The sequence below is a fragment of the Haliotis rubra genome, unplaced genomic scaffold (genome assembly GCF_003918875.1).
Source record: "Haliotis rubra isolate DU_JTF1 unplaced genomic scaffold, ASM391887v1 Scf491, whole genome shotgun sequence".
In the NCBI taxonomy this organism is placed as follows: domain Eukaryota; kingdom Metazoa; phylum Mollusca; class Gastropoda; order Lepetellida; family Haliotidae; genus Haliotis; species Haliotis rubra.
Genome location: NW_025767181.1, coordinates 803,325 through 829,998, shown reverse-complemented (window position 1 = coordinate 829,998; position 26,674 = coordinate 803,325). Strand labels below are relative to the sequence as shown.

General features: G+C 41.9%; 1 protein-coding gene across 1 annotated transcript; it reads right to left on the bottom strand.

The window, feature by feature from the left end:
* Positions 1–6,029: 6,029 nt before the first annotated feature.
* On the bottom strand, positions 6,030–9,353 carry LOC124291441 (SAM and SH3 domain-containing protein 1-like). Its single transcript, XM_046728435.1, has 5 exons — positions 9,330–9,353; positions 8,812–8,962; positions 7,307–8,367; positions 6,832–6,963; positions 6,030–6,515 (listed from the first exon to the last, which is right to left on the bottom strand). Exons 1-5 carry the CDS (start codon positions 9,348–9,350, stop codon positions 6,192–6,194), a joined length of 1,689 nt encoding a protein of 562 aa, XP_046584391.1. The 5' UTR covers positions 9,351–9,353; the 3' UTR covers positions 6,030–6,191.
* Positions 9,354–26,674: the final 17,321 nt, after the last annotated feature.

The window sequence follows — 26,674 nt, the reverse complement described above, 5'->3', positions numbered from 1 at the left end:
TCCTACACATGTCAACCAGGGAACCCTTTGAAAGCCTCACCAAAGCCTTAAAGGAGAATACTAGACAATTTCAATAATTTGCTGGGTGAAAGATAAAGTCATCAGAAACATGTACCCCAATTTTTAATTAAAAAATATGGTTATTGATTTTATAATATGTTCCTTGTCAAACATTTCAACAGAGCAAGAGTCGCACCATGTCGCTCTTTGATGTCTGTGTAGCAAGATCATGTCCGAACGACCTCAAAATGGCCATTCTCATCGCCATCTTCCTGTGGAAGTCAGGGAATGGAACTATTCTCCCTTAAACCGCAAACATGCTCAGTCATGATATATTGGTGGTAAATCCTTGTATGATTCTTCGTTCTGCGCATGTCTAGTTTGTCAGGTTGTGGGTTGTGATTTCTTTATGCTCTTTCCGTGTGTTTTCAGCAGCAGACTCTGATAGTTATGATACTGTTACTTATTTATGGGTAGCGTTCTCATTGTTTTCTGTTGCCGATTCATCGTGTATGGTAGACGTATGTCAGTTTATCGTTTGCAGTCTGTCAGTTGACACTGGTGGACCTGTGGATGGCGATACTTGGCTGCAGTCCCAGCTAACTGCCAAGGGGTACCTAATACAGGTAGATCCAGGCTCCCATCAGGTAATATTCTCGTGTCTGAAGGAGCGGTGGGGTAGTCTAGTGGTTAAAGCGTTCACTCGTCACGCCGAAGACTCGGGTTCGGTTCCCCACGTGGGTACAATGTGGGAAGCCCATTTCTGGTGTACCCCGCCACACTGGAATATTGCTAAAGGCGGCGTAAAACCAAACTCACTTACTCACTCGTAACTGAAGACAACTGTTGGACCACGGAATAGTGGCCTTGGGTCTGAAATAAATAACCTCTTCCGTCAAGCGAGAGGCGTGAAATCTATGTTATTTAGCCTCCAGTTGAGCTCCCATGTAATCCAACCAATATAGTTGTACCTCATGACAACACCATGTTGTTCACGTACCCGTAGAATGATAAGAGAGAGGTATCCATGGTATGTGGAAGATGAAGTTCATTCCTGTAAGGTTTGTCGATGCCGGAGTTAGTCCCAGGGTCATAGGAACTATCACTGTGGACATTGTGTATAGGAAGGAGGACCCAGAAAATGCCGTGTGACTGATTCAAATCATGTCGTCGATATGCCGGCCAGGTCAGGCTCCTCGTATGTGTTGATCAGTTCCCGGTGCAAAGAGAGACAGACAAAAGTGTGCAGTCACCTTCGATGGGGAAGGGACGGCTTTAGGCAAGGTAACAGATAATAGGTCACAGCCATGTCGTAACTTTTGGAAGAGAAAGCCATGTCGAGGACTTCGGGGAGTGTTGATGAACCAAACGTTCCTTTCGCATGTGACTGCAGAACTCAGAGGGACCTTGTCAGCATTACGTCTAGCCTTATTTCCTTGTATGTTTCGGTATGTCCACCAACTTGTAGAAGTGCAGTGCATATATTGGAATAAAAGACATGGCCCCGATTTCTCGAAACAAACTTAAGTCTGAGTTTCGACTTAAGTAATCGGTTTTACTCAAATTTGAGAAAATGCATTTCCCAGAATGAACTAAAATTGATATTAAACTTAAACATAGTAGACAATTTGAGTTTGGTGGATAGATTCCTTAAGTTGTTTGGGCTTTTTTTTAATTAAAAAATGCAGTTGAGTTAAAAATTCATCTGTTTCAAATTGTCTAACTCAGTTTGAAATTTGAGTAAAAACTTAAGTTTGTTTCGAGAAATCGGGGCCTGATTGTGTTATAACCAATATGGTGGGGGCTCGTTCTAGGCATTGTCTCATGGGCTGCGTCCAAGGACGAGAGATTAACAACCTTCTGAAGCGGACGTAAAATAACATAAACCTTCGACTCATTGGAGAAGATAATACACTGACTAAATTTTAGTATCAAAGAAAGGGGATTTATGGTCTTGCCTTGTATATATCGTTGTTATTACTTAATATATTCCTGTGGGCAGTTGAGGTGTTATTCAGTTATACATCCCTAAATTCTTGTATGTGTTTGAGGTGTAATATACAGTGCTCTCGTGTGGAGTCCCACAAGGTTCAGTGTTGGGACCTGTGTTGTTTCTCTCATACGTAAACTGTCTCAAAACCATAACTGACAAGTTTGGGACTCCTCATTTTTCATATGCAGATGTTATGTTCAACTGATGAATAGATTTAACACTGAATCAATTTCTGACACCCTAGAACAAATTGAAAACTGTGCTTCTGAAATTAAGTCATGGATGACCGAAAGAAAACTAAAGTTAAATGACGACAAAACAGAGGTATTATTGGTGGGAAGACAACAGCACATCGACAAGGTGGATGTTGAGCGAGTGATGATTGCTTCTGCCTGTATCTCCCCATCACGACAAGTCAAAGATCTTGGAGTACAGCTTTCCATGTCTGCACAAGTGGATCATCTGTGCAAGACATGCTACTTTCACATTCGTTCCATCCGAAAATATATCACTAAAGAGAGTGCACATATCCTGGTCAGATGTCTTGTGTCTTCCCGCCTAGACTACTGCAATAGCCTTCTCACTGGAATATCCAAAGAACACATGAAAAAACTCCAGAAAGTGCAGAATACAGCCGCTAGAATTATATCTTTCAGCTCTAAATATGATCATATAACCCCTGTGATCAAGTCTTTGCACTGGCTTCCTGTTCAATACCGAGTTGACTTCAAAGTTCTGTGTACAGTCTTTAAGGGTCTCAACAACCTTGCCCCTACATATCTCTCATCTCTCCTAACCCAGTATGTGCCTTCCAGAACTCTACGTTCCCAGGATAAACAGCTCCTCAAAGTACCTCAAGCTCGGCTCACCTCTTTTGGAAAGAGGAGTTTTCAGCATGTCACGCTTCTCTTATGGAACTCTCTACGGCTCCAAATCAAACTCGCCCCGACCCTGAACTCTTTTAAGAAGGCCCTAAAGACATTAATTTTTACTAAAGCCTATAAATGACATTTTCCCTTCTTCTGTAAATAGAATGTTTTAATGCGCCATGAGCATGCATGAGTGGGTGGACACTGGCACTTTACAAATAGCCACTATTATTATTATTATATAGTCATACATCCCTAGATCCCTTTGTTGATGAGTGGGTTAATTTTTACATTGCATCTGCATTATTTCCGCCATATAGAGATGAAGATGCTTGACAATTGTTTTGTTATTGACAGGGATGAGAATGGGCAGGAGTGGAAAAATAGGAAAATGAGCCGTAGGTCTCGGGGGCTGCAGGTTCAGACAATTCACAAGAATGACTCCAGGGCGATGAAATCCACAGAATTCCATGGTTCTGCTGAAAATTCTCATCCCTGTATTCAGTCATTAAGTCCTGTGTTCCTTCTTCATCCCCCTGTGAGTTTAGGCCTTGTATATCCCAACCACACCAACCCTTCAGTCATCACCTACATATTTCTAGATAAATCATTATTACAAGCGTCACTGTTAGAAATGCACTATCAAAACTTTTAATGTAAAGATAAATAGAATAATGTATTTGTGACACTCATGACTAGACAATAAAACACAAGAGTTTGAGTATGTTCAAATGGTTTATTTCCAACACTGTTCTCGGAACGAGTGAACAACAAGGAGAGAGAGAGACAGACAAGCACCTGTCCGTCGCAATATGTCCAATATATTATAAAAATACTGATCCCCCATCCAGCACCAATCATGACAGCCGGCTCCCAGTACAAACAAAGGCAGGGCCATTATGACTGGAAGGTGGAGCAAGTGAATACAGTTAAATATTGCACAGACAGTTCAGTTCCACTGGTCTATAAATTAGCCTCACATTTACACTAAACACTACTCTCTATCTATCAACTACTTTACCAACAGGGCTAAATTGGAGAATTCATAGTTTTATGCAACAACCAGAATACAAGCAAATATCACATCTTGTATACATCTGTTAACAGTCTAGTGGTTCATCTCTCATTGGGGGCCAGTCATTTAACAGAAGGGGAAAGAGAAAGGATGTTTGATGTTTTGTCCCTTCAATTCCAAGATCAAGACACCACCCAACGTATGTAAAACCATCATATATATGCTTGTCAATGTTTCCTAACCATCACATAACACTTATTTATTTTATCTGAGTACATCTCTAAGGCCTGTAATATCATCCAACCATGCATCTCCTCTCTACTTCATAATAACTGGTCCCTAACCAAGGAGAGATTCAGCAGAATAGAAGATAATAATCTGACACACTATACACCTGTTTAACAGAATCCGTATCTTTTGCTGGGAGGTTTGATCAATGTATTTGGAATTCAATGTTACAATGTTAAGAGCGCATGAAAACACTAAACAGTTGATCTAATGCCATGCCTGATTCTTAGATGATCACACTATAATGTGTCTAAGAAATAGTATATAAAATTACTGTCAACTCAACCCCTGTATAGTTCACATATAAATGCTTATCTTACCAATATAACTCATCAAAATAGAAATAAAAAGAAACAATACTATGCATGAACTGAACTTAAAATGTCAGTTTATAGTCCTTAAAACAACCAATATGGATGAAAGGTATTCATAAAAAATCATTCATAATGCCTTAAGATCTCTTTTCCTCTATATCTGATTAAAACTAGACAAGTAGGTAATAAGACGCTAGTTGCACAGATTCACTTTAGAGATTCAAGACAACCAGATGATGAAACCATTGGCATGCCCCAACAAAACTATTATGTTTCTGGTCCACAAATATCATAATTTTCTATTTTCCATTAAAAAACAAGGGTGGTTGTAACCTGCTTTTCACATACAAATTCCACTCGATGCACAACAAATGCATTTTGCACTTACGTTTTCCCCACAAAACAGTACAAGAAATGTATTTTGCACTTAGTTTTCCCTACAAAACAGTTTGTGCAAGCTTGTTGTTAAACTTTGCACTCATCAGTATTCCAGCTGTATGACAGCTCCAGCATAACAAAGTCTGATTACTCTTCTGAGCGATCCCAGTACTATCACAACATCTCAGAACTCAACTCTCAATCAGGCCATTCAATCAACAAGCACTATTTCATCTGAGATGCACTACAATTTACAAGGATAAATGATGAATATTCATGAACGTAAGGATCATGCATAAATGCCGTAACATTTTTCCGACTAGAAATTCATTATGAGAATAATGTGACTGTAACAATTCAATAAGTGTCTATATTACAATTAAACATAAATTTTCTTCGCTATTTACACTTAAAGCAACTGTTCCTCAATGTAATAAGTCAAACAATGCCAATGGGCAATCCGAGCTGTTATTACACAGCTGTTATTACATACCTCAGTTCATCCTCACCAATCATCAACTAGTATTCCCAACTGATGGCATTAACTTGCATTATAGAAGATAAATCAACAGTGTGAACTTGTGTTGAAGTAATCACCATCCACAATCATACAATGCCATGATATATGTACACACTGCCAATGTAGAAATGTACAAATCACAATCAATGATCCACTGATTATACATTATTCACAGAAAATGTTGATTATGTTTGTAAACCATGCCATACTCACCGCACTATCACTGTACTGGATATACTGACCAGGCAGAGAAGATACAATCGTACCATACAGATGCACGTACAAGAAAATAGAAAAAAAATTGACATGTGTAGAGATTAAACTGTCAGACTTCACAATTTCCCAGCCTTCAAACAATAAACCTCATTTTGTATGCATGAGTAAATAAATCACAAAATGTTCAGCAGGAAGGTCATTATTAAAAAATGTGAAGTTAAAAATGACAAGAGCTTAATGCCCCGCAATATCCACCACGTGAACAACCATCTATGCATACAGGGTATTAGCTATTCACATACTGACATCAGATTTCAGTACATTAAAATTTCAAATTAATGATAAAACAATTCAATTTACAAATGACTGCATGCCAACAACCTCACTGTCTTCACATATACAACTTTGAATGTACAAGAATTGTTCACAAGGGCCACCAGTTTCCACCAATGTATTTGAAGGCTAGAAGTCCCCAGCTTAAGACTGGATTACATTCAAAGCCCATATAAGATTGTTGTCAGACCTTTCAGGTGTGTTTTCAAGATGGTAGCAGGAAGAGTGTATAAAACGTCACAACAAAGTCTAAAATACAAAGTTCTTAAACTCTATCTCTGACAGATGCTTGCTTGGCAGATGTTGGACTTTTTGTTGGAGACTTGGGGCTTTTCACAGGTGATTGTAATTTATGTCGAACCCAATCAATGGCATGCTGCATGCGTTTGAGATGGCGGGTATCAGCCCCGGTTATCCTGTTGAGATCAGTCTCTGATAGATTGAGCAGCAGCTGGATAGTGCAACATCCTTTCTCATACAGTGGGTCGATGTACATGGGCAGGCCGATGGAGATGAAGAAGTCCTCAATGGAAGATATCTTCAGGTCTACTGCATTGCTGCAGCTATCAGCCAATTTGTTATTGGGAATCTGTGAAAGACACACATGCAGTCAGACAAGATGATAAATAAGGCAGATACGTTGATGCAATCATGCAACAGACTTCACCCCTTAACAGTAGTTCTTGAAGGCATTCAGAAGATGGATAAACATGAATACATGACACGTTTTTATGGATAACAGTACATGGTCAATCCATCTACATTATAACCAATTATCAACACGTTAACCAAACAGGTCTAAACCGTTTGATTGGTAGGACAATGTATATATACCACAGCTGGACAATATTGAACAGATGCTTCAATGCGTTAACCAATGAGGATATGACTGTGGTATAACTTACAGAGTTTCTCTGGTGGTTCTGTAGATGGTAGAGTCGGACCTGCTCCAGCACCAGGGACACGCTGTTGATGTCCTGTCTCAGCTCCTCGGCGTACCGCTGGATCAGCAGGGGTGGGATGCCACACATGCCAAGCTGTAGCAAGACAAACTTACTTTATACCTTCACCTAACATAACACATTTCAGAAATACTGTGAGAGATAAGTTTATGTCATGAATTTAATAAGCAAACGCTACAGCTACCTTTCATCCAGCATTTAATTTCTCTGAAAATTTCAAGTTTAACCACGGAGAGTCTATATTTTCAATTTTACAGCTGGTGAGAACACATCTCACAAAACGTAAAATTTAAAATTTAGACTGTCCATGTATACTTTATGAACCTTTCCTATGTTCAGTGTTAACAATCCCACAATGATACAAATAAATGGTTCAAAACATTATTCATCTATTCAACTGACTTGAAGTTGCACCTACCTCAGATGAATACGGCTCCTCACTCAGATCAATCTTCTCAGCACTCAGCTTGGTGGACACCAGGGGGATGAGAGACCGACTGACGTTCTTGATGGTCACCTGACCATAGATCGGTTCAGGCGCTAACTGCCTGCCTTGGCCATATACGACACTACCATGAGGGGAGGCAATCCTCTCTGGGTAGTACATGGACAAAGGCATCTGCAGTTGTGGCACTGACATCTGGTGGCGACTATACACACTTCCTGGATTGATGTCCTTTGGGCGTTGGTTTTTGACTTGTGGATACATGTCCCTTGCGGCATATTCTGGTGTTGTGACCGATGTTATCTCGGTGCCGGGAGCTCGGGGTGGTGGCACTGGTTTCACTTTCCTCCTGGCTTGTGTACTTGAGCCATACACTGAGCACTGGAGGTTGGGGTTACTTGGGGAGTGGATAGAGGTCAGGGTCGTGCTGGTGCTTGTGTCAGAGGACAAGGAATTGCTAGCACTGGGGGTTCCTCTTGAAGGAGAATGTGACATCTTTGGTTTGCTTGACATTTTACTATGAACACAATGTTTACAATATCCACTCATCTTCTTTGAATTCTTGCCATTTTTATCAGGAGGTGACCCTGTCCTTTGTTGCAAATATCCGTTAGTAATAGCAAACACCTCCTTGTCTTCCTCCGTGTATTCCTTATCACTTCGATCGGTTTCCATCCCCTCATCCTCCCGCAGAGGTGACTGACCTTGAACCCTGGGCTTACCACACATACCACACATGTGACCACTGCAGTCGGCATCCGAGCGGGCTGCTGCAGTGTTAACAGGCTTCACTTGAGATGATGTTGTCATGACAACCTTTGCCTGTTGACTAGAGTGGGGTTTTTGAGCATCCTTGAGCATTAACTGTTCATTACTGGCATAGCATCCAGAGTCCCTGCTGGAGTTACCTGTCCTTGCCTGAGCATGTTCAGCCCCAGTGACAGTGGCAGGGGAAAGACTTGATGGTGTATCTGAGGAATTGGTCCCTGAACCGGATCGGTCACTTCTAGTGTGGCCATCGGAGGCATCATGGGCTGCAAGGAAGAAACTGACGTGTTAGGAAGAACAGGCATACAGGAAGTACTGATATTTGGCATCAAACCACAACAGCTCTCCATCTAGACTGTGTTTCGCGCAATACAGGAATGCATGACCTTGTGAGTGACTGATTGGCTTCAAAACTGCTCATCATTAAGTATCAAGAAGTTTCAGCTTAACACTGTAGAAAGGATCAAATAGAGTCGAGTTTAGACATCGACAGTGATTAAACATGACTATGGGATATGGGGGTAACAGGTCAAGGAACACAATCAATGTAATCTGCAGTATGCACCTACAACTAATGGATCCTTGCATGGATTGCATGGATTCTTTGGTCTTAACTCTACTCTACACTCAGTCTACTTGGCTTCCAGACTGATCAGTCAAGTATTTCATGGACTGAAATCCACAATCATAACCTCCAGCTTCCAACTTACAATCACAGTCATTCAGTAGTTCAGCTGCTGTCAGGAGTTTGGCCTTCTGTTCGGGATCAGTGATGTTCAGAGTGTTCAAGTCATCCTCATCCAGCTCTGAGAAGGTCTCCAACATCTCAAATCCATTCAGCATGAACAGGCTGGTCAGGTGCTGAAAAGTGACAGATGTAACCATAACATTACTCACCCCAAATTCTAGCTATATTGCACTTAGCATTAAATCTGGACCTGACATGAAGTTCAAGAGAGAGACAAAAAGGTTTATGCTCCACTTAGTATCAACCCAGTAACATCACACTGGTGGATGCAAAAATTGGGGATAATGCTCCAAAACTCGTTGAGGAATCCGACCCACATTTACAGTTTATAGAACCACACTTTGGCTGGGGGCCATGAGGTACTGAATCATCTGGCAGCAGCTGACATGTCATCCACATACTGGTTGTCAAAACAGTGGCCATAATAATACGAGGCAAGCATTGGTCTGTATGCACCCCACAGTAGTAATATTCACCAACCTCCAGGCCAATTCTCTGCATAAGTTCCTCAACCGACTTGGGTTTTGACTTGCGGGAGTTATGGCGCCGTAACTGTTTCTCCTTGCGTTGTGTCCTCAGCCAATCATCTCCCAGCACATCCACATGGGCGAACTTGAAGTTACCCACTCTACCATTAAGCACGCCCCTCCATATTCCCGAGTGACCCATACTGATGATGTTGACTACATCACCTCTCTGGAATATACACAAAGCAAATATTTGCAGATCTCCAAATAATTCAAAAATGCAATATCCAACCAAGTTACAATCCAAATTCCTATATTTCAGCTAGATTGTTGACTAGAGACTCCCGGAAACCTTCCAGCTTGTTTAGAACAGTTACAGGAAGCTCACCTTCAGGGGTAGGAAATCCTCCCTCCACTGGGGGTCAAAGTCTGTGTGGACACGGGCACGCCCCAGGATGGGGGCTGTTGCGTAAACTGGCCTGTCTGGTGTGGATGCAGCCTGGGGTTGGTAGACGACTGGGATGTGGCTGTTGTAGACTGGGAGAGATGAACACAAAAATTATTAGTCATGTTGCGAATTGTGGGATTCCTTTACAAGAGCATTCAATAAAATGTAATCATTCAGTAAATTAAGGCTTCCCAAAAATTATTCCTCTCCATCTACTGTATGATTAAACAAACATGTGCACACAGCAGAAGTAAGGTCAATAGTTCAAGCATTGGCTTTGTTAGTCTAAACCTTGGACAATACATAGCGTGCAAGGCCTGTCTCTTAGAGTTATCTCCCCTAGACTACAAGAACAATGCTATGTATTATCATCATCCATTTATTGCCTCTGGTTCTGAGGTTGAAGTGAGAGGGTGACTATATGTTGCTCTCCAGGGTACTGGGGACATGTTCTACCTAGGCTCCCCAAAAGGGTTCTGCTGAGCTACCCTGCTTGTACTTTAGAGTGGCCTGATATAGACATATATGGATTGTGATTGAAGCACACATCATGGTGAAGAATTCAGTTGAGGAGGACATCATTATCATAATCATACATCTTCGAGTTGTTGGAAGTATTTTCCCTGTAATATCTTAGATTGTCATACAGATAAATGTGGCCTTCAAGTATTCACGGTGGAATGTCATAAACTGTTACAGTTAAGTTGTATTCCAGCATTAAGGGTGGGATATATAGATTATCATACAGCTACAAGTTGTGTTCAGCTACTGAATGTGGAATGTCTTACTTGGTGACTTCGTCCCACCGTAGGAGTTCTCTCTTCTTAGTGGCGGCCGGTGAACTATCTGAGCTGTCCTGAAGTCCAACTGAAACAGAAACATCTATGTCAGCACAATTTCTCTTTAGCATCTTTAGAGTCCATTTCTGATATCGATTTCAACTTCTATTGAACACATCTTGCTGTATGAACACGTGCCTACTGAACACATCTTGCTGTATGAACAAGTACCTACTGAATACATCTTGCTGTATGAACAAGTGCCAACTGAACACATCTTGCTGTATGAACAAGTACCTACTGAATACATCTTGCTGTATGAACAAGTGCCTACTGAATACATCTTGCTGTATGAACAAGTGCCTACTGAATACATCTTGCTGTATGAACTGGTGCCTACTGAACACATTTTGCTGTATGAACTGGTGCCCACTGAACACATCTTTCTGTATGAACTGGTGCCTACTGAACACATCTTGCTGTATGAACAAGTGCCTACTGAATACATCTTGCTGTATGAACAAGTGCCTACTGAACACATCTTGCTGTATGAACAAGTACCTACTGAACACTTCTTGCTGTATGAACAAGTGCCTACTGAATACATCTTGCTGTATGAACAAGTACCTACTGAATACATCTTTCTGTATGAACAAGTGCCTATTGAAAACATCTTGCTGTATGAAATGGTGCCTACTGAATACATCTTGCTGTATGAATGAGTGAGTGAGTATGGTATTACACCCCTTTTAGCAATGTTACAGCAATACTGTGGGTGGTGACAGCAGAAATGGGCTTCACACATTGTACCTACGTAGGAATCGAACCCTGGTCTTGTATGTGATAGTGAACGCCTTAATCACTAGGTTACTAGGCTGAACAAATATCTACTGAATAGATCTTGGTGCACCAAAAATGAAAACTAAATGCATATTGAGGCATAAATGAATGCCCACAGTTCCACTCCACCTACACCCGATGGCAAGCACCTGCTTCCCTCACCTCTGCTGTGTGGCCTTCTCTTCCCTTAAGCACCTTGTTCTTTATGTCCCGGAGTCGCCCACTCAGCTTGCCACCGTTGCGACACACATCCCGACTCACGGCACCCAGGAGATGCTGAAACAAGGTGGAACATGCTGACAGATGAAGCAGCAAGCATTATCAAACTAGGACCCCAGTCTGTCGGGCAGAGCAACATGTGTCACAGTGTCTTTCCAGAAGTAGTCGTACCAATGTAGACTTCAGCAAATTCATGGAATTTGTGACTAATCTAAGCGAACCATGTTTCCATTATCACAAGAGAGGACTGTATCTCCTGTAGTTTTTTGTTAAATGTCACACTCAGCAGTATACCAGCCAGTAAAGACAGAGTATGGATCAGACAATCCAGTGACTGATGCTGAGGGCACTGATTCCTGGAAATGTGTACCCATCTAAACATTATCCAACTTATATGTCTAATGCAGGTTGCTCTGGACCTATTCTCATCAGGAACCCTTTAGAAAGAAGTCATATCTTCAGACCTTGTATGAATGTATAATAATACCAATTTGACCTTCATGACAAGGAATATCTTCAGACCTTGTATGAATGTATAACAATACTAATTTGACCTGCATGACAAGGAATATATTCAGACCTTGTATGAATGTATAATAATACCAAGTTGACATTCATGACAAGGAATATTTTCAGACCGTGTATGAATGTATAATAATACCAATTTGACTTTCATGACAAGGAATATCTTCAGAGCTTGTATGAATTTATAACAATACTAATTTGACCTTCATGACAAGGAATTCTAAACTTCTGTTTTCTGACCATGTGCACATGATCCTCAAGCCACTCTAAGTTCTCGTTCCTAAATAACGTGTCTGTTGGGTCATACGTCTTTCTCCAAATCGGACAAATCAAATCGCCAGGTAATCATTGTCCCCTTGCTGGGCATGGGTGACATGTTGGTTCAGTGTTTCATGTGACCACATGCTCCCTGTGTTAGTAGTTTGTTAGTGGACATGCACAGGCAAGGGCAGTCTAAGTAAACTTAGGCTCAGTATTATTCGTTACACTGCTATACTGAGTCTAACAAAACCTTGTAGAAGGTCGCGTCAGCTAACCTTTTGGACTGACCAATCAGAACACAGCTTACCAAATTGCGAAAGTTAACATTCGCACAAACCGTTTGAACCTTTACCTAAAAAACTCGAACGATTCCAACCTATGTTCCGAACGATCGCTTCGAAGTGATACACGCAATGAGTAAACAGTCGCTGAAAATAGTGCTTTTGTCAATATTGAAGGATGTCATCTTGCAAAAATATAAGCAAATAGTAACCATGTCATTAGAAACCCATAAGCGTATATACTGTCTGTGTTTTAGGCAGATTTTCGTTTATTGGTAGATCAGTGTCAGCGACCAGGGAAAAGAAAATTCAAAAACCGTTTAGTAAGTCCCACCGAACCCTAACAAGTAGTCGGTGTCTGATTGGTGAAATCCATTTGGCCGTCTCGCGTTTGATTGGACGGTCATATGCGCTTAAAGGTTAGCTGACGCGACCTTCTACAAGGTTTTGTTAGACTCAGTATAGCAGTGTAACGAATAATACTGAGCCCAAGTTTACTTAGGCTGAGGCAAGGGTAATTTGGGAGGATGAAGTCACTGACAATAATCGTTCCAGCTGAAGTGTAGGAGTTGCAGTGAGTATGTTTTTTACCACTGTTTGCAGTATTCCAGCAATATGATGCTGGGAGGACACCACAAATGGGCTTTGCTCCTTGTACCCATGTGGAGAACCAAACCCAGGTCTTCAGTGTGACGGGCAAATGCTTTAACAGCTCCCCATGAAGTGAATTTACAATGCCTCTGGGAGTGTTCTAAGTCCTGGCACTCACATTTTGCCATAAAGGCTACAGGTACAGATAGTGTTTGCATCAGTGATCCCTGGAGAAGTGACCAGTTTGCACTTGTGACCTGCTATTCAGTGTGTCACTATGGCCTCACAGAGCAAGGTTAATGCCTTGCATGTCAGCAGATGCTGGTCTAGTGGTTATTCCTTTCACAAAAAGCAACATCCTATCAAAAGGTTGTGTAGCTGAATAACTGCTGATGCAGCAGAAAGTGTGCTGAGTTGGCATTTGTTAAGCTTGTTGATGAGCACTGAATCAGCTGACTGATTACATGATCAGGTTTACAGGGACCAAGCAGGGATCAAGTGAGCACTTCTCCATGTCATATCCATGACCAACAATGCTGTAATTACTGACAATATTGCCTTATATTCAACATTTATTTCACATGACTTAAAAACGAAATTGTCGAACCTCAATTTCATGTAAATGAATTCAATAAACCTATAGTCAGCATTTCCCTGGGGAAATTTCCTTTTCAAAAACTAACTTTTGCAAACTGCATTCTAAGTCAGCTTTTTGTCTAGTCCTGATCAATACTCTCTATTTCAGGGGTGAAAATAACTTTAAAATTACTAGTGTACTCCGGTACAGTGGCACATGTGAAATCACTTGCCCTGATAATTTTTCCACTATACCGGCTGTTTTCTTGTTGAAGTTTTTAAATAAACAACATAATCAACATTGTAAAGTCAACTGGATGCCAGTACAGTGTGATATACGAATTTGCTTGCCCGACACAAAAAACACTGGACTCGGACGTCGGGCAATGGGTTATTTCCACCCCTGTCTATGTCACTGAGACAGATGAAATACTGAGCATTAAACAACAGCCTCTGTTGAGTTCAATTAAGCAGGAAACCAGAACTCACTCACGGCCCATTCTTGGGCCTTTACTGGAACCCTTAGTCTGTCTCACAGTCCCTGAAGAATATTATTTTCCTTACTGCCAAGCCCTATCTGCAGTGCTAAAGCCCTAAATAAAGCAAGTCTAGAATTCCTTAGGTTTGGTTTCCCTGGGGCTCCTTTTCAATTTATAATAGGCTTGTTTGTTACTATCAAAATTATATCAATTCAGAGACTAAGCATTAGTCTATAGAACCCTTAATGAATATCTGTTCTGAGGCCATTAGTAGGGCCTTTACCCCTTTATGTAGATATATTCTGCAGTGTTTTCGAGAGGCTCTTTGATGGCACCTTTATAAGGATCTTTTCTTGGGGCCTATTCTGGAGACTCTTTATAGAGATCCCTTGAAGAGATTATTCTGGGATGTCTCTGTTCTCTAGGGGTCAGTTCTAAGGATAATCTGAGTTTGCGATCAGGGAGGCAACAACTGCCATTGAAATAATGATTGTAGCACACAAATATAACCATACCACATGGAAGACTTTCATCTTATAAATGAATACTATATATAATAAATATTGATTATGAAACAATTTCCTTCTGTGAGTCCTGTAGCTACCCATGGACTATCCCATGAAAAGAAGAAGATATTCATCTCAGCCAGAGTAATAAATCAAAAGTCCAATAAGCTGATGGACAGGATATCAATGAGATAGGCCTCTCTTCCAGTCCCCTGTTGAGAAACATGACCTCTGGACAACATCAAGATCAATGGTGCTGTGACATGTTACAGGCTCTGTGACAAGTCTCGTATACTCCTACCCTCTCAAGTCAGATCTTCCACCAATCGGAACCACAGGCACCAATCATCATTGATATCAGGGAACTTGATCCTGTTTGCATGTAAAGGGCACATTATGATCCAAATTACACTTCCAGTGGTTCCTTGTAATGCAAAGCTGTTGCAGGTCATTTCTGCTGACAATAGGCACCACACTTACCATTGACAACACCAATTACCTGGGGTTGGTAAATGGCCTCATATTTCACACAACAGTAATGTGAGAACACCAATATTCATTCAATGAGGTTGGAGCCAGTCAAATTGTTAAGTGGGTGTGTCAAACAGAAAATATTCCCATTAGTTCAAAAAGGTCCAGGTTTGTCACACAACAAGAAAAAATGTATCGATCTCTCTCTAAAGAAAATAAGTGACAGTATTCTTTCAGTTGAATAATAACATGTAAACATAGGCAACATACCCGGGGTAACATTCTTGTTTATTATCTCTAAAACACTGACCGTAGGACACCAACACTGACTGTTGCATATTGTGGTATTTGTCTCACAATCCTTGAACCGCATTATTTTCCATTCCGCCTTGCCCTATCTGCTAAAGCCCTAAATGAAGCAAGTCTAGATTTCCTTAGGATCAGGTTCTGAATCTCCCATCTCACTGGGTCTCCTTTTCAATTTGAAAGCAATTATTTTTTTCTATTAACATTACATACACTGAGAGAAACAAATAATGGCTCACAGGAAAATTCAAGCATTCCTTTAATATTTTCAGTTTTCATCACCAGCTTTGTATAGCACTGTGGTGATAAAAACTGGAAAATAATAAAGGAACGCTTGAATTGTCCTGCGATCCTTTGTTTCTCTCACTATATATTCAAAGACGAAGTGTTGCTGTGGCAGAAGCAAACACAGATACTGAAGACCAGCAAACACATGATCCACTCAGCCTCCACTCTCTATAGAGTAATAAAGACACGAGGACGGACTGGTGTTTATGTATCAGGCAATGTCATCGCAGCGCTAGTAATAGTCAAACCATTATTGTCACATAAGGAAGATCTATTCATAAAGCCCAAGGCATACATCATTATCAGCATGAGTGCTAATTTCTTGTCTATTATACCTAGATACTGTCCCAGGGCACCTGTCATATACTGACTGGTGTGAGCTGAGTGATCCATACACCAACTCTACTTTTATGATCCATACACCAACTCTCCACGTCACTGTCCTATAGACTGCCGTGTACATACTGACTAACTTCATCATCATGGTATAAATAGATACCACAGATTGATCATGGAGACAGTCAACAAGACAAAAGAGTATCTATCGTTATTGACACATCTTGCTTACCAGTCAGTTTGCTCCAGTAAAGTGAGAGTGTGAATATTGCTTAAATCCACAATTTTGTAGCTATTTGGAGCAATTGTTAAGAATTGTGCAAATTCACCATTTACCTAACAGTGAAATCTGGTTTCAGTATTTTTACAACTCTTGAACCTAAAGCATTCATTTGATGAGAACATATACACACATAGTTTATCTTGTCATACAATCAGCAAAATGTATTATATTCATGTTTGTTTGGTGTTTAATGTTGCAGTCAGCAGTTTCCCAGCTATATGACTGAGGTAAGTAAATAATCTATTCTGGACCAGACAATCCAGTGATTGACATCATGACATTGATACACAAGTGTCATCAGAAGATGACATATCCCCCCGGCCCCCACATCTTTGAAAGAACAAATCATCTGACAGTTACAAGTCCAGCTTGATTTTAGACTAAGTGCAAATCGTTTCCATGGAAATTACGAAAAAAATAAATGACAAAAATCTGCAAATAGCAAAAGGCACCACTTCAAGATCTGCCTCACATATCTGCCAAGTTTTGCTGAAAGATATAAAGAAATTTTCCAGTTGTGCTCCGGAAACGAAACCAACCCCGCCCTTTTGAGACTAAGTCTGAATCGTTTCCATGGAAACAGAGAAAAATGAAAATGACATAAATCTGCAAAAGGCACCACTTTGTGATCTGCCTCACATATCTGCCAAGTTTTGCTGAAAGATATTAAGAAGTTTTCGAGTTGTGCTCCGGAAACAAAGCCCACCCCTCACTTTTGTGACTAAGTCCGAATTGTTTCCATGGAAACCAAGAAAAATAAAAATGACAAAAATCTGTAATAGCAAAAGGCACCACTTTAGGATCTGTTTGATATCTACCAAGTTTTGTTGAAAAATATTATACGGTTTTTGAGTTGTGCTCCGGAAACGAAAGCAATCCTTACTTTTTTGAGACTAAGTCCAAAATGTTTCCATGGAAACCCAAAAAAATAAAAATGACAAAAATCTGTAAATAGCAAAAGGCACCACTTAAGGTTCTGTTTGATATATCTACCAAGTTTTGTTGAAAAATATAGAACGGTTCTTGAGTTATGCTCCGGAAACGAAGCCCACCCTTCTGTAAGACTAAGTCCAAAACATTTCCATGGAGACCGAGAAAATAAAAATGACAATCATCTGTAAATAGCAAAAGGCACCACCTTAGGTTATGTTTGACATATCTACCAATTTTTGTTGAAAAATATTGAACGGTCTTTGAGTTATGCTCCGGAAACAAAATAATTACGGACGGACGGACAGACGGACAGACGGACGAGGCGACGACTATATCCCACCGCATTACATGCCCGTGGGATAATAAATGGGACACGAGGGGTTATGCATCAACCATGCCAAAAACACTCACCTGATACCATAAGTAGCCTCCATAAAACAAGCATTGGTTGCTGAGGACCACTTGTAACTTGGATTTACACTATAGCGTCAATATGGAGATGTATATCTACCAAAAGTTGTTAAATTATTGGGGTGCATATTAACCAAGAAGATGTCAATAATGGAGGTTGGTTTAGCATATTTACCTGAAAGTTGTCGATATCCTGGGCCACCTTCCACAGGTCTTCCAGTCGGTCCCATACATCAGCAAAGTGGGTTTTGATTTCTTTTGCATATTTGACAGCCAGTGCAGTCAGGCTACTTTGGCACAAGGTGTTTTTCTGCAAAACGAAAATATATGTCTTAAACATTTTGGTTAAATTAAGTCAAAACAATCAAATACATGCTGCAACCAGCCATGGCCATAAAGAAACAACATTCACAGTTTGACAGGCTTATATCAATAGCGAAAACGTGATTATTATCATCATGATATATTTCATTGTACATGTTCTTTCTGTAAATGAAGTTGATACGCCACAGCTTCATGAACGTATCTTTTTAACTCCTCTTTGTGCAATGCCAGTTAGTAGGAACTAGCAGATGACACATTCTCCTGCTTAAGAAGTCACCCTCCGAATTAAACTTTTAACCGTACATCTGTCATCAATTAGTTAACGCCATTCAGCACAGGACTGAAAACATGGCTGTTGGGATTCCCAAGGATGACTAATACTGGGCTGGCACAGAAGCAAATTACTGTCAAAACAATTGCATTATGAGTCGAGTGTATTTGTCAAATATTGCCATGTGTTATTATATACACATGTAAACAAAATTGGTAGTAAAAAGGATGTAAAAGGATATGACCTTTCTCAAATAGCTTATTAAAGCATTTGCCTAGAAAAGGCATAACTAGAAACCTGGAACACTTCAACATTTCAATAATTGTATCGTCTGGGCCTGCTGCTTTCCCCTTTTTTAGGTGATCTATTGCACCAAATATTTCGCTTTCAACAATGGGTGCATCTAGCACAAGTTCATCAACATCAGTATAGCATTCATTAAAATCATTTTGCATGTCATCAATATCCATGTCTAATATTGTTTCATTTGAAAAAACCTTCTTAAAATGACTAAGCCACTGTGTTTTGGATATGTTATCCTTAGCAGGGGACCGATATTTGAGGGATCGTATTTCTTTCCAGAAAGATGAAGCGTTGTTCATAGAATTTACCAATGTGTCTTGTTTACGCCTAGTCAACTGTCTTATTAACTAACTTATGTTAGACACACTGTATGAACCAAATGGTATCAACTGAAATGTCAGTATCTGTTAAGACATCTATCCTGAAACATTTCACTTTCTGCAGGTTAACACTTGGTTGATGAACCACTTTTGATTTCTTTCAATAGTTACAGATACTTATTGCTATAAATATCATTCATTTCAGATCATCTTCAAGCACTACATACGAAATCTTAAAGGCACTGTTCTAACCGGCCTTCCGATAGAGTCAACGGCCTTTACCGCAATAAACCTGCTGACTATTTCAAGCAACTTGTAAATAAAACCGTGTTGCCACGAAGGAAGGACAACGGCGGGGATCCACGCTGTCCCATAAACAGGAAACTGAAAGGTGTGTTCTTCGGGGTGACCCCTTGGAACGGTGATCTACCAACCATATCACCATACGGAAACACCAGAGTGGTGGTTCCCCCGAAGAGACTCTTTGATGACTCTGCCAGGCTGTACTTCGCCGATTTCTACTGTATGTCAGGTCGAAGCGATAATCACTACATCACATTGGTCCTTACGAAAAGGCTACAAAATCTGACCGCTTCTGTCAAAAATATCTGATTCGTTTGAAAAACGTAAGAACGTGTTTCTGAGGAAGAAAGAACGCACATACAAAACTCTCCAGCAGGTCAAGGTGTGGGTTGAAGTCTTCTATACAGATGAAGTGGATACATCGGGGCTGAAGCGGTATCGAACTGAGGTGATCGGGAAGGGCAGAAGCATCTCAGGAGGCATACCTAAAACATCTGGTTGTGAAATATGCAATGTTTGAATGTGCAAACGTACCTGTATGTATTTAGCAAAATGTTTTTTTGGGGAAATGGTCGTCCCGATCATTGTCTCTGCTGTGACATTGAATCACTGACAAGACACTATCGGTGACTATGTGTATTTAAACTAAAGGAAACAAATGTAACATATGTTATATTTGGTATAACACTTTCTTAGTAAAGTACAGATTCTGTTACTTTTTGGGTTGAGTCCCATCCGTGATTCGAACCACACCCTCAACGTCAAGTACCTTATCGCCAGCACACAAAGTCAGCCACCTAACCCGCTCAGTCACCGCTGAGTTGATACTGGGAGGGCATATCTTTTGAAGATCGTCATGCAGGTCGTTGTCTCTGATGTGCCATTGGATCACAGACAAGACAATATCAGTGACTGTTTTTATATCAATCTAAGGGAAACAAAGAGGCTGTGTTTTGATTGATACCGATGGGGCGGGGCATATTGGCCCTTTTCGTGAACACCTGCTATTTGCACTTTACGGATAAGTGAATCTTTTTCTGTGGATACTTGAGGCTTGGTTCCCCCTGGGATGCAGAAAGGGGCAGTGTAAGTTTGTAGAGAATGGCACTTCATAATCTGAAGGGCATGTTGGTGAGGGTTGGTGAGGATTATTTAAAAAAGATCATTGTATATGAAATCAAAGAGTCTTATAATTTTTCAAATGTAAATTTTATTGGAAATATAAACATAATATTTCTCCATTCGTCAAGCATCAATTGTCGGTATCACTAAGATGACAGTCTAAATGAAACAGCAATTCCATGATGCACTACAGAGTCCATGTGTATTTATCATGCGATGTTACATAGAAACAAATAGTACACTTCAGTAAATGTATAACTCTCATAGCATAATGTTTGTGATGTACTGTAGGCTTGTGGCCTCTTGAGTAAATGAATAAAGTTTCTGAAAACAAATTCATAACCTCGTTGTGTTATCTAGGCGGAGAACATACCAGAGACCATTCGTCACCACTCGCCCCTTTCCGTAGGCTTGGGGGTTGGGGGGTGGGTTTAGTCAGAACGCCCCTTCTGACAAATGGGCTTTCTGACTACCGGACCTTCTGACTAACGGCATTCTGAATTACGGGCCTTCTGACATTCGGACTTTGAGTAAAAGGCGGATCCCATGTGCGTTTGTTTACAAAACGGTTCTCGTGAGTGCAACTGAGAGTTTTTGACGATATTGCGGGCTTGTTTTGGAGATTTTACTTCCGCTTTCCGACATTTTTAGGAAATATGACATATGTAAGCATGTTTTATCACACAGAGACAAAACTTTGAAGTGTGCTTTGTCAGATAGAGACCTCATAAATGCTCTCAAACTTATGCCTACGAATTCACATACATGTAAATATACTCGTAGGTCAAAAAATAATTTATTTCAAAGTATGATTGACTACATTCTTATACCATCCGATCTAAGCACATGTGTTACCAGTGTTATGGTAGATGACACTTGTCCGTTTAGTGTATCAGATCACCTGCCTTGCTCTGTGTCCATAAATATGCCAGTAAAGGAATGTTATAGCAATCTTCATTATGGTATTCCAAAATGGAAATTAGCTAATGAAAATGACATTGACGCTTACCAAAGATTATTCGAGGACGTTATGTATTCTCGGAATTTTTCTCATGTAGATTTTAACCAACCAGACAATATAGATCACTTCAATGATATAATAAGCTCTGCTCTAATGTATGCTTCATCAAACTCTATACCTCACAGTAACTACAAACCATATCTCAAACCTTTTTGGAAATCTAATTGCCTAAATGATGCTCACTACGATATGCGAGTAGCTAGGCGTGCATGGATAAACTCCGGTAAACCTCGCGAACATGACTCTGAACAACGTTTGGCCTATAAAGATGAGAAAAGAAAATTCCGATGTCTGCTTCAGTAGTATATACAATGATAGTCCTGGACCAAGTCCAACAAAAGCCTCTGCAAAGCCTTATTTCACAAATAAATCTTTTGTCGGGTCCTTAGATTTTGCTACCATTGCATCTACTACTTTTGAGCCCCCGTTAATTTCCCGACCCATAAAAAGTTGAGACACCAGAGGGATACGAACCCCCGCATGTATACCTCACAGCCGCACCACTCAACCAACTGAGCTACCAGGGACTTAGCTGAAGTATCTCGGTTTAACGGGTCTATCCTGGGATTGCGAACTAGCACTTTCCTGATCATGTGACATGTCGTGTTGATAGGATACTATTGGGATTACTTGGTAAGTGTTAAATATTTTGCTTGGGGGGTAACATTGTGCCATATGGTATGACTAATAATTCATCTCTAACGAACCCTCTACCTGGCCCATCTCTCAAGTAGTACAAGTTCGGCTCATCTGCTTTGATGTCCACTTTATCTATGTTGTAAGTTTTGACTGACCATATAGGATCGGTGGCTCGCTTACGGCTATCACCCTCGTGTTCCCCCGGCTGGTATAGGTACCTCACTAGGGCCCTATCTGGTATCTGTTTCTCTTTCCCATGCAATGGAGCAGCCGACTCTGCCACTATTGATTTTAGTTTGATAGCGTCTGCCGGTTTCTTGCCGGTGAGACGGGTGGCTTCATGGTTGATTGCCGACACCACCTGAGGTAGCCATGCGACCCATTCAGTCGATCGTTTCCCCGGGTTGGCCATCTCTTTCGCATACTGATGTCCGAATAAGTGCTCAGCCAAAGTCCTATTGAATCTCTCAACTATGGCTTGGCTGGCGATGGGCTCCTGCCGTGTTATCGCCTGACCTTGGTGTCGTGTTTATCCGCAGGTGTGACACGACACCCATGAACTCCTCGCCGGGTCAACTTGCAGCTCTGTTGGCCACGCCAGCGACTGGCGCTTGTATATGCTCGAATCCTCGGGCTACCTGGACCAAGTCTTTTGCGGTCAAGGGTTCGGCTTCCTTGTAGCGACTGGCCACGTCCACGACGGTTAAGGCATACTTGTACCTCTTATCGTGGGGTAGGAAGAGGAGGTCGGCCTGGTGAACGCTATTGGGTATGATAATGCCGAACTTCCTTCTAGGCACGAAGCGTGGTGCCGTAAATAGATCTGCCACAGGGCTTGTTTTTCAAGCCATGCTTTGGCCTCCTCCGGGGTACTTTCGCGCCATTTTAGCCAGCTTATGTACAGCCTAGCTCCTTTCCAGTACCCACGCCGGGCTATAGTAAATAGCCTCAAACTTTCTCTGGTTCCGTGACATGTCGTCAGCCTATATACACCTATGTTCTTGGTTCAATTTTCTCATGCCCGTGACGCCGCACGTGTTGATCCCATCAATAGCTATCCAACGTTTAGTGTCCATCGGCGACAGGGACGTCTTGTTTATAGTCAGTCCGTATATCCTATGCCCATCACTTCTAAGCATGTTCATTTTATGCCTGAAGGTACGGGTCTTGAACAGGGCTTCCTTGAATCTGGCGTGTTTGATGTGTTGTTTCACCACGTACTTCTTAACACCTTTCGCCTTCCGGATCTCACCATTGTCGGCCTTCAGGATGGAGTACATCTTAGGCCTCAAACCTATGTACTCGGCTATGGGCGTGCCAGCACACTTCATCTTACCTAGGACCTTTTTATTTACCGTTCTGTGTATGGCATGGTCCTTGGGATAGTCACTGGTGTTTTACAAATCGAGGCGTTTTTTCATGTCCTCGTACACGTCCTCGGTTCGAATCTCCATCAGCAGGGAATCCGTGTCAGTGTACAGTACTGTTTTTTCAGCTCGTTGTAGTAAAAGTCGTACATCAGGTGTTTGGATAAATCGAGGATGCTCATCCCCACGTAAACAGGCCGGTTGAATTTTATGTGGCTTTTCTTCATGTGTAGGGCAACCAGGTCGTTGGTGAATATTTTGCTACGGTTGAATGCCGGACTGGCTATCAGTCTCCTGAGCTTGTCTTCCTCATTCGACCGAACCAGCTTCACGGTCACGCGTTTCCTCAGGTTCTCCATAGTCTTACCAAACACCGAGTTGTTCATGAGCTTGTAGAGATTTTTCTCAAAGTCACTGGTGGCAAGCTTTAGGAGGTCTGTGTTCATTCTGATGTATGGCTCCATCCAGGGGCTCTGGTTGAACACGAGCACCCTGTGTATTTTGGTCAGCCTCATACCCAACGACAGGTACAGCTGTAGGTTTAGATAGTGAACGATATACTTGGTCTTATTCATTAAGTTGGGTACGAGTTTTTTCAACGTCTGTCACCCGCCAACCTAACAAGTTATGTTGGTACTCAGACATCCAGTCTGGGTTAACCCTCATACGTTCGGGGGCCAGGGGGTAGCTGTTGTGTGATGTGTGTAATGCCTTGGGGTATTCTAAGTCAACCTCGAGGATATAACCTTTGTTCGAATCGTCCGCGATGCTCATAACATCGACCTCGTGCGATGCCCATTCAAATCCCCCTGTGGGTAGATACTGCCTCATGGCCCAGCCATACAGGTTGTTGGCATCGAGGTAGAGAATATGATTGGTTGGCTTGCTCGGGTCGTAGCCCTTCACGTATTGATTATTTGCTTTCACATATCGTTTGGTTGCCATGGAAATCCCACCTCGCAAGCCTTTCTCAATGAATAGGTGCATGTCATAATCTGTCAGCAATTCCAACTTAACTCCGGTCTTTTTCAGCAAGGCATCCCACGACAGACCTGGGCTGGTGTAATACCATGCGGGGTCGAGTTTATACTGCTTGAAACATGTCCGCCTAAACGTCTCAAACACGTCAGCTAACAGCAGTACATCTGTCCTCAAGTACAGGTCGTCATAGTCACCCAGATTCTTACAACCCAGTTTATTCCATACATTAATAGCGTGGGAGTAATCGTCTTGGGATATTGCCGAGTCGGTCAGATTGCTGTAAAATTCTCTGATGGGGGCTAGTCTGGTCTCGGCATTAGCAGGGGTCGAGTCTCGGCGTCGGTGTATCGATCGGTGATGGGGAAGGTATCGTTGGCCTTGACCAGACTGTCGAGTGACGACAGTAGGAACTGAACCGAGTCGATGAACCTCAGGCCATTCAAGCTGAAGGAGATGTATCTCTCCATATTGTTGCGGATGCACGTCAGGTTGCCGTCAACCCTCGCGATGGCCTGCATGATCAAGTGAGAGTCGTACCCTCTCAAGTTGTGAAAGACCACGGGGATGTTTATTGGCTTGGGGTTGATTCTTAGCTTGAGGTTGCACGCGCTGTGAGCGGTGCCTCTATACTTACCGGTGACGTGGCAGTGATCTCTCACCGAATCACCGTTCAGTGGTGAGTCACACACGTGACAATTAGTGCTACAGGCGTGAGCTAGCCGGTCGGCTTTGGTCATACGCATGGGATCGAATGTATACAGTGCATTCCTAATAATTTTTTCTTCCTCCTGCAAACACTTTAGAAACTTTTCAGCTGCGTCGGGACCCCTGTACACTACAGGAGCTTTCGTTTTCCCATCACAACGGACGACTACGTATCCAAACCCACAGGCCTCATGATCCTGTGTTTTCTGTGTGAAGCTCTCGCCTGTGGGTAGAGCATTGGGGATACCGGCAACCTCAACTGGTTTAACTAAGGCTTCAAAGTCGGCGTAGATGACATAAGGCACAGACATTTGGTTCTTGTGGTTGCCAAATTTTAGGATATTGTCACCTTCCTTAGGCATGTCGACTCGTATGGCCGTCTGCCCCACACCTTGGCAATCCTCCCGGTGGGATTCTAATAAATCAGCTCGGCTGAAACCGTGCAGGCATCGCACACAAAAGTGTTTTTTGCCAACGTGTTTCGACTGGTCGTGCAACAGCCTACTGAGATGTTTTATCCGCATGTAGTGATACTTTTCACCTCGCTGGGTCATGAATATATTGGTAACGTGGCGACCCTCCTCCCCCAACACTGGGCTGACCCTGTGCACTATTGTTGTGTTGCCTTCGTGCCCAAAGACGTTTATGGCTATATCGTGTTGTTTTTCTATTTTAGTGATCTGAGATATGGGGGTTGGTTCATCTATACCATCCCAGTTGAGTCCATCGTCTTGGGGATAGCTAGAAAGCCTGTCTGAATGAGTGTCAACTGGATACAAGTCTGCCATGATAGCTACCCTCAGGCAATCGTCTCCTCTATTCTTGACGTTGACCATGGCATGTTTTTTCTTATAGTAGGGGGGCAAGTCTAGGTATGACCCGCCTCTGAACAGCACGTAGTTAGCTATGTCTAGATAGACATTATCGATTTTACCAACAACCCACCCGCACCCCATGTGTGTGAAGCGTTGTAGGTATTCTCGTATCTGCTGAAAACTGGTATCGATTAATACGTCTATGGTCTCTGTATGAGTGGCGACCTCCTGTTTACCTCGGAAGTAAGGCTGAACGTACTCAGTGACCCCAGTGGGGGTTCCCCCCACGTTCTTATCGAGTGACATTTTCACTGTGATCTGAAACTTTATACTTCCCAGATTGTTTAGTTCCTGGTTGACTTTATCAGCTATCAGAGGCTTGATATCTGTGATGTCTATGTTCCTATCAACATGCATCCGCCAGCCTCTCAAATAGTTGCCTACAGCGCGATCAGTGGGTATGAACTGTAGGTCAATAGCTCTATTCTGCCGTAATAGTTCTACAAGCTGTGGTTTCCTCATACGGGAATATCCGCCTAACCCCAAATTGCGTACCTCGGCTTTTAATTGTTTTACAGTGGGGAGCTGACGGTGACCGTTCAGCCCTACGGGGTCATGTGATAACAATGCGACTAACCCGGCTCTCCCCAGGTT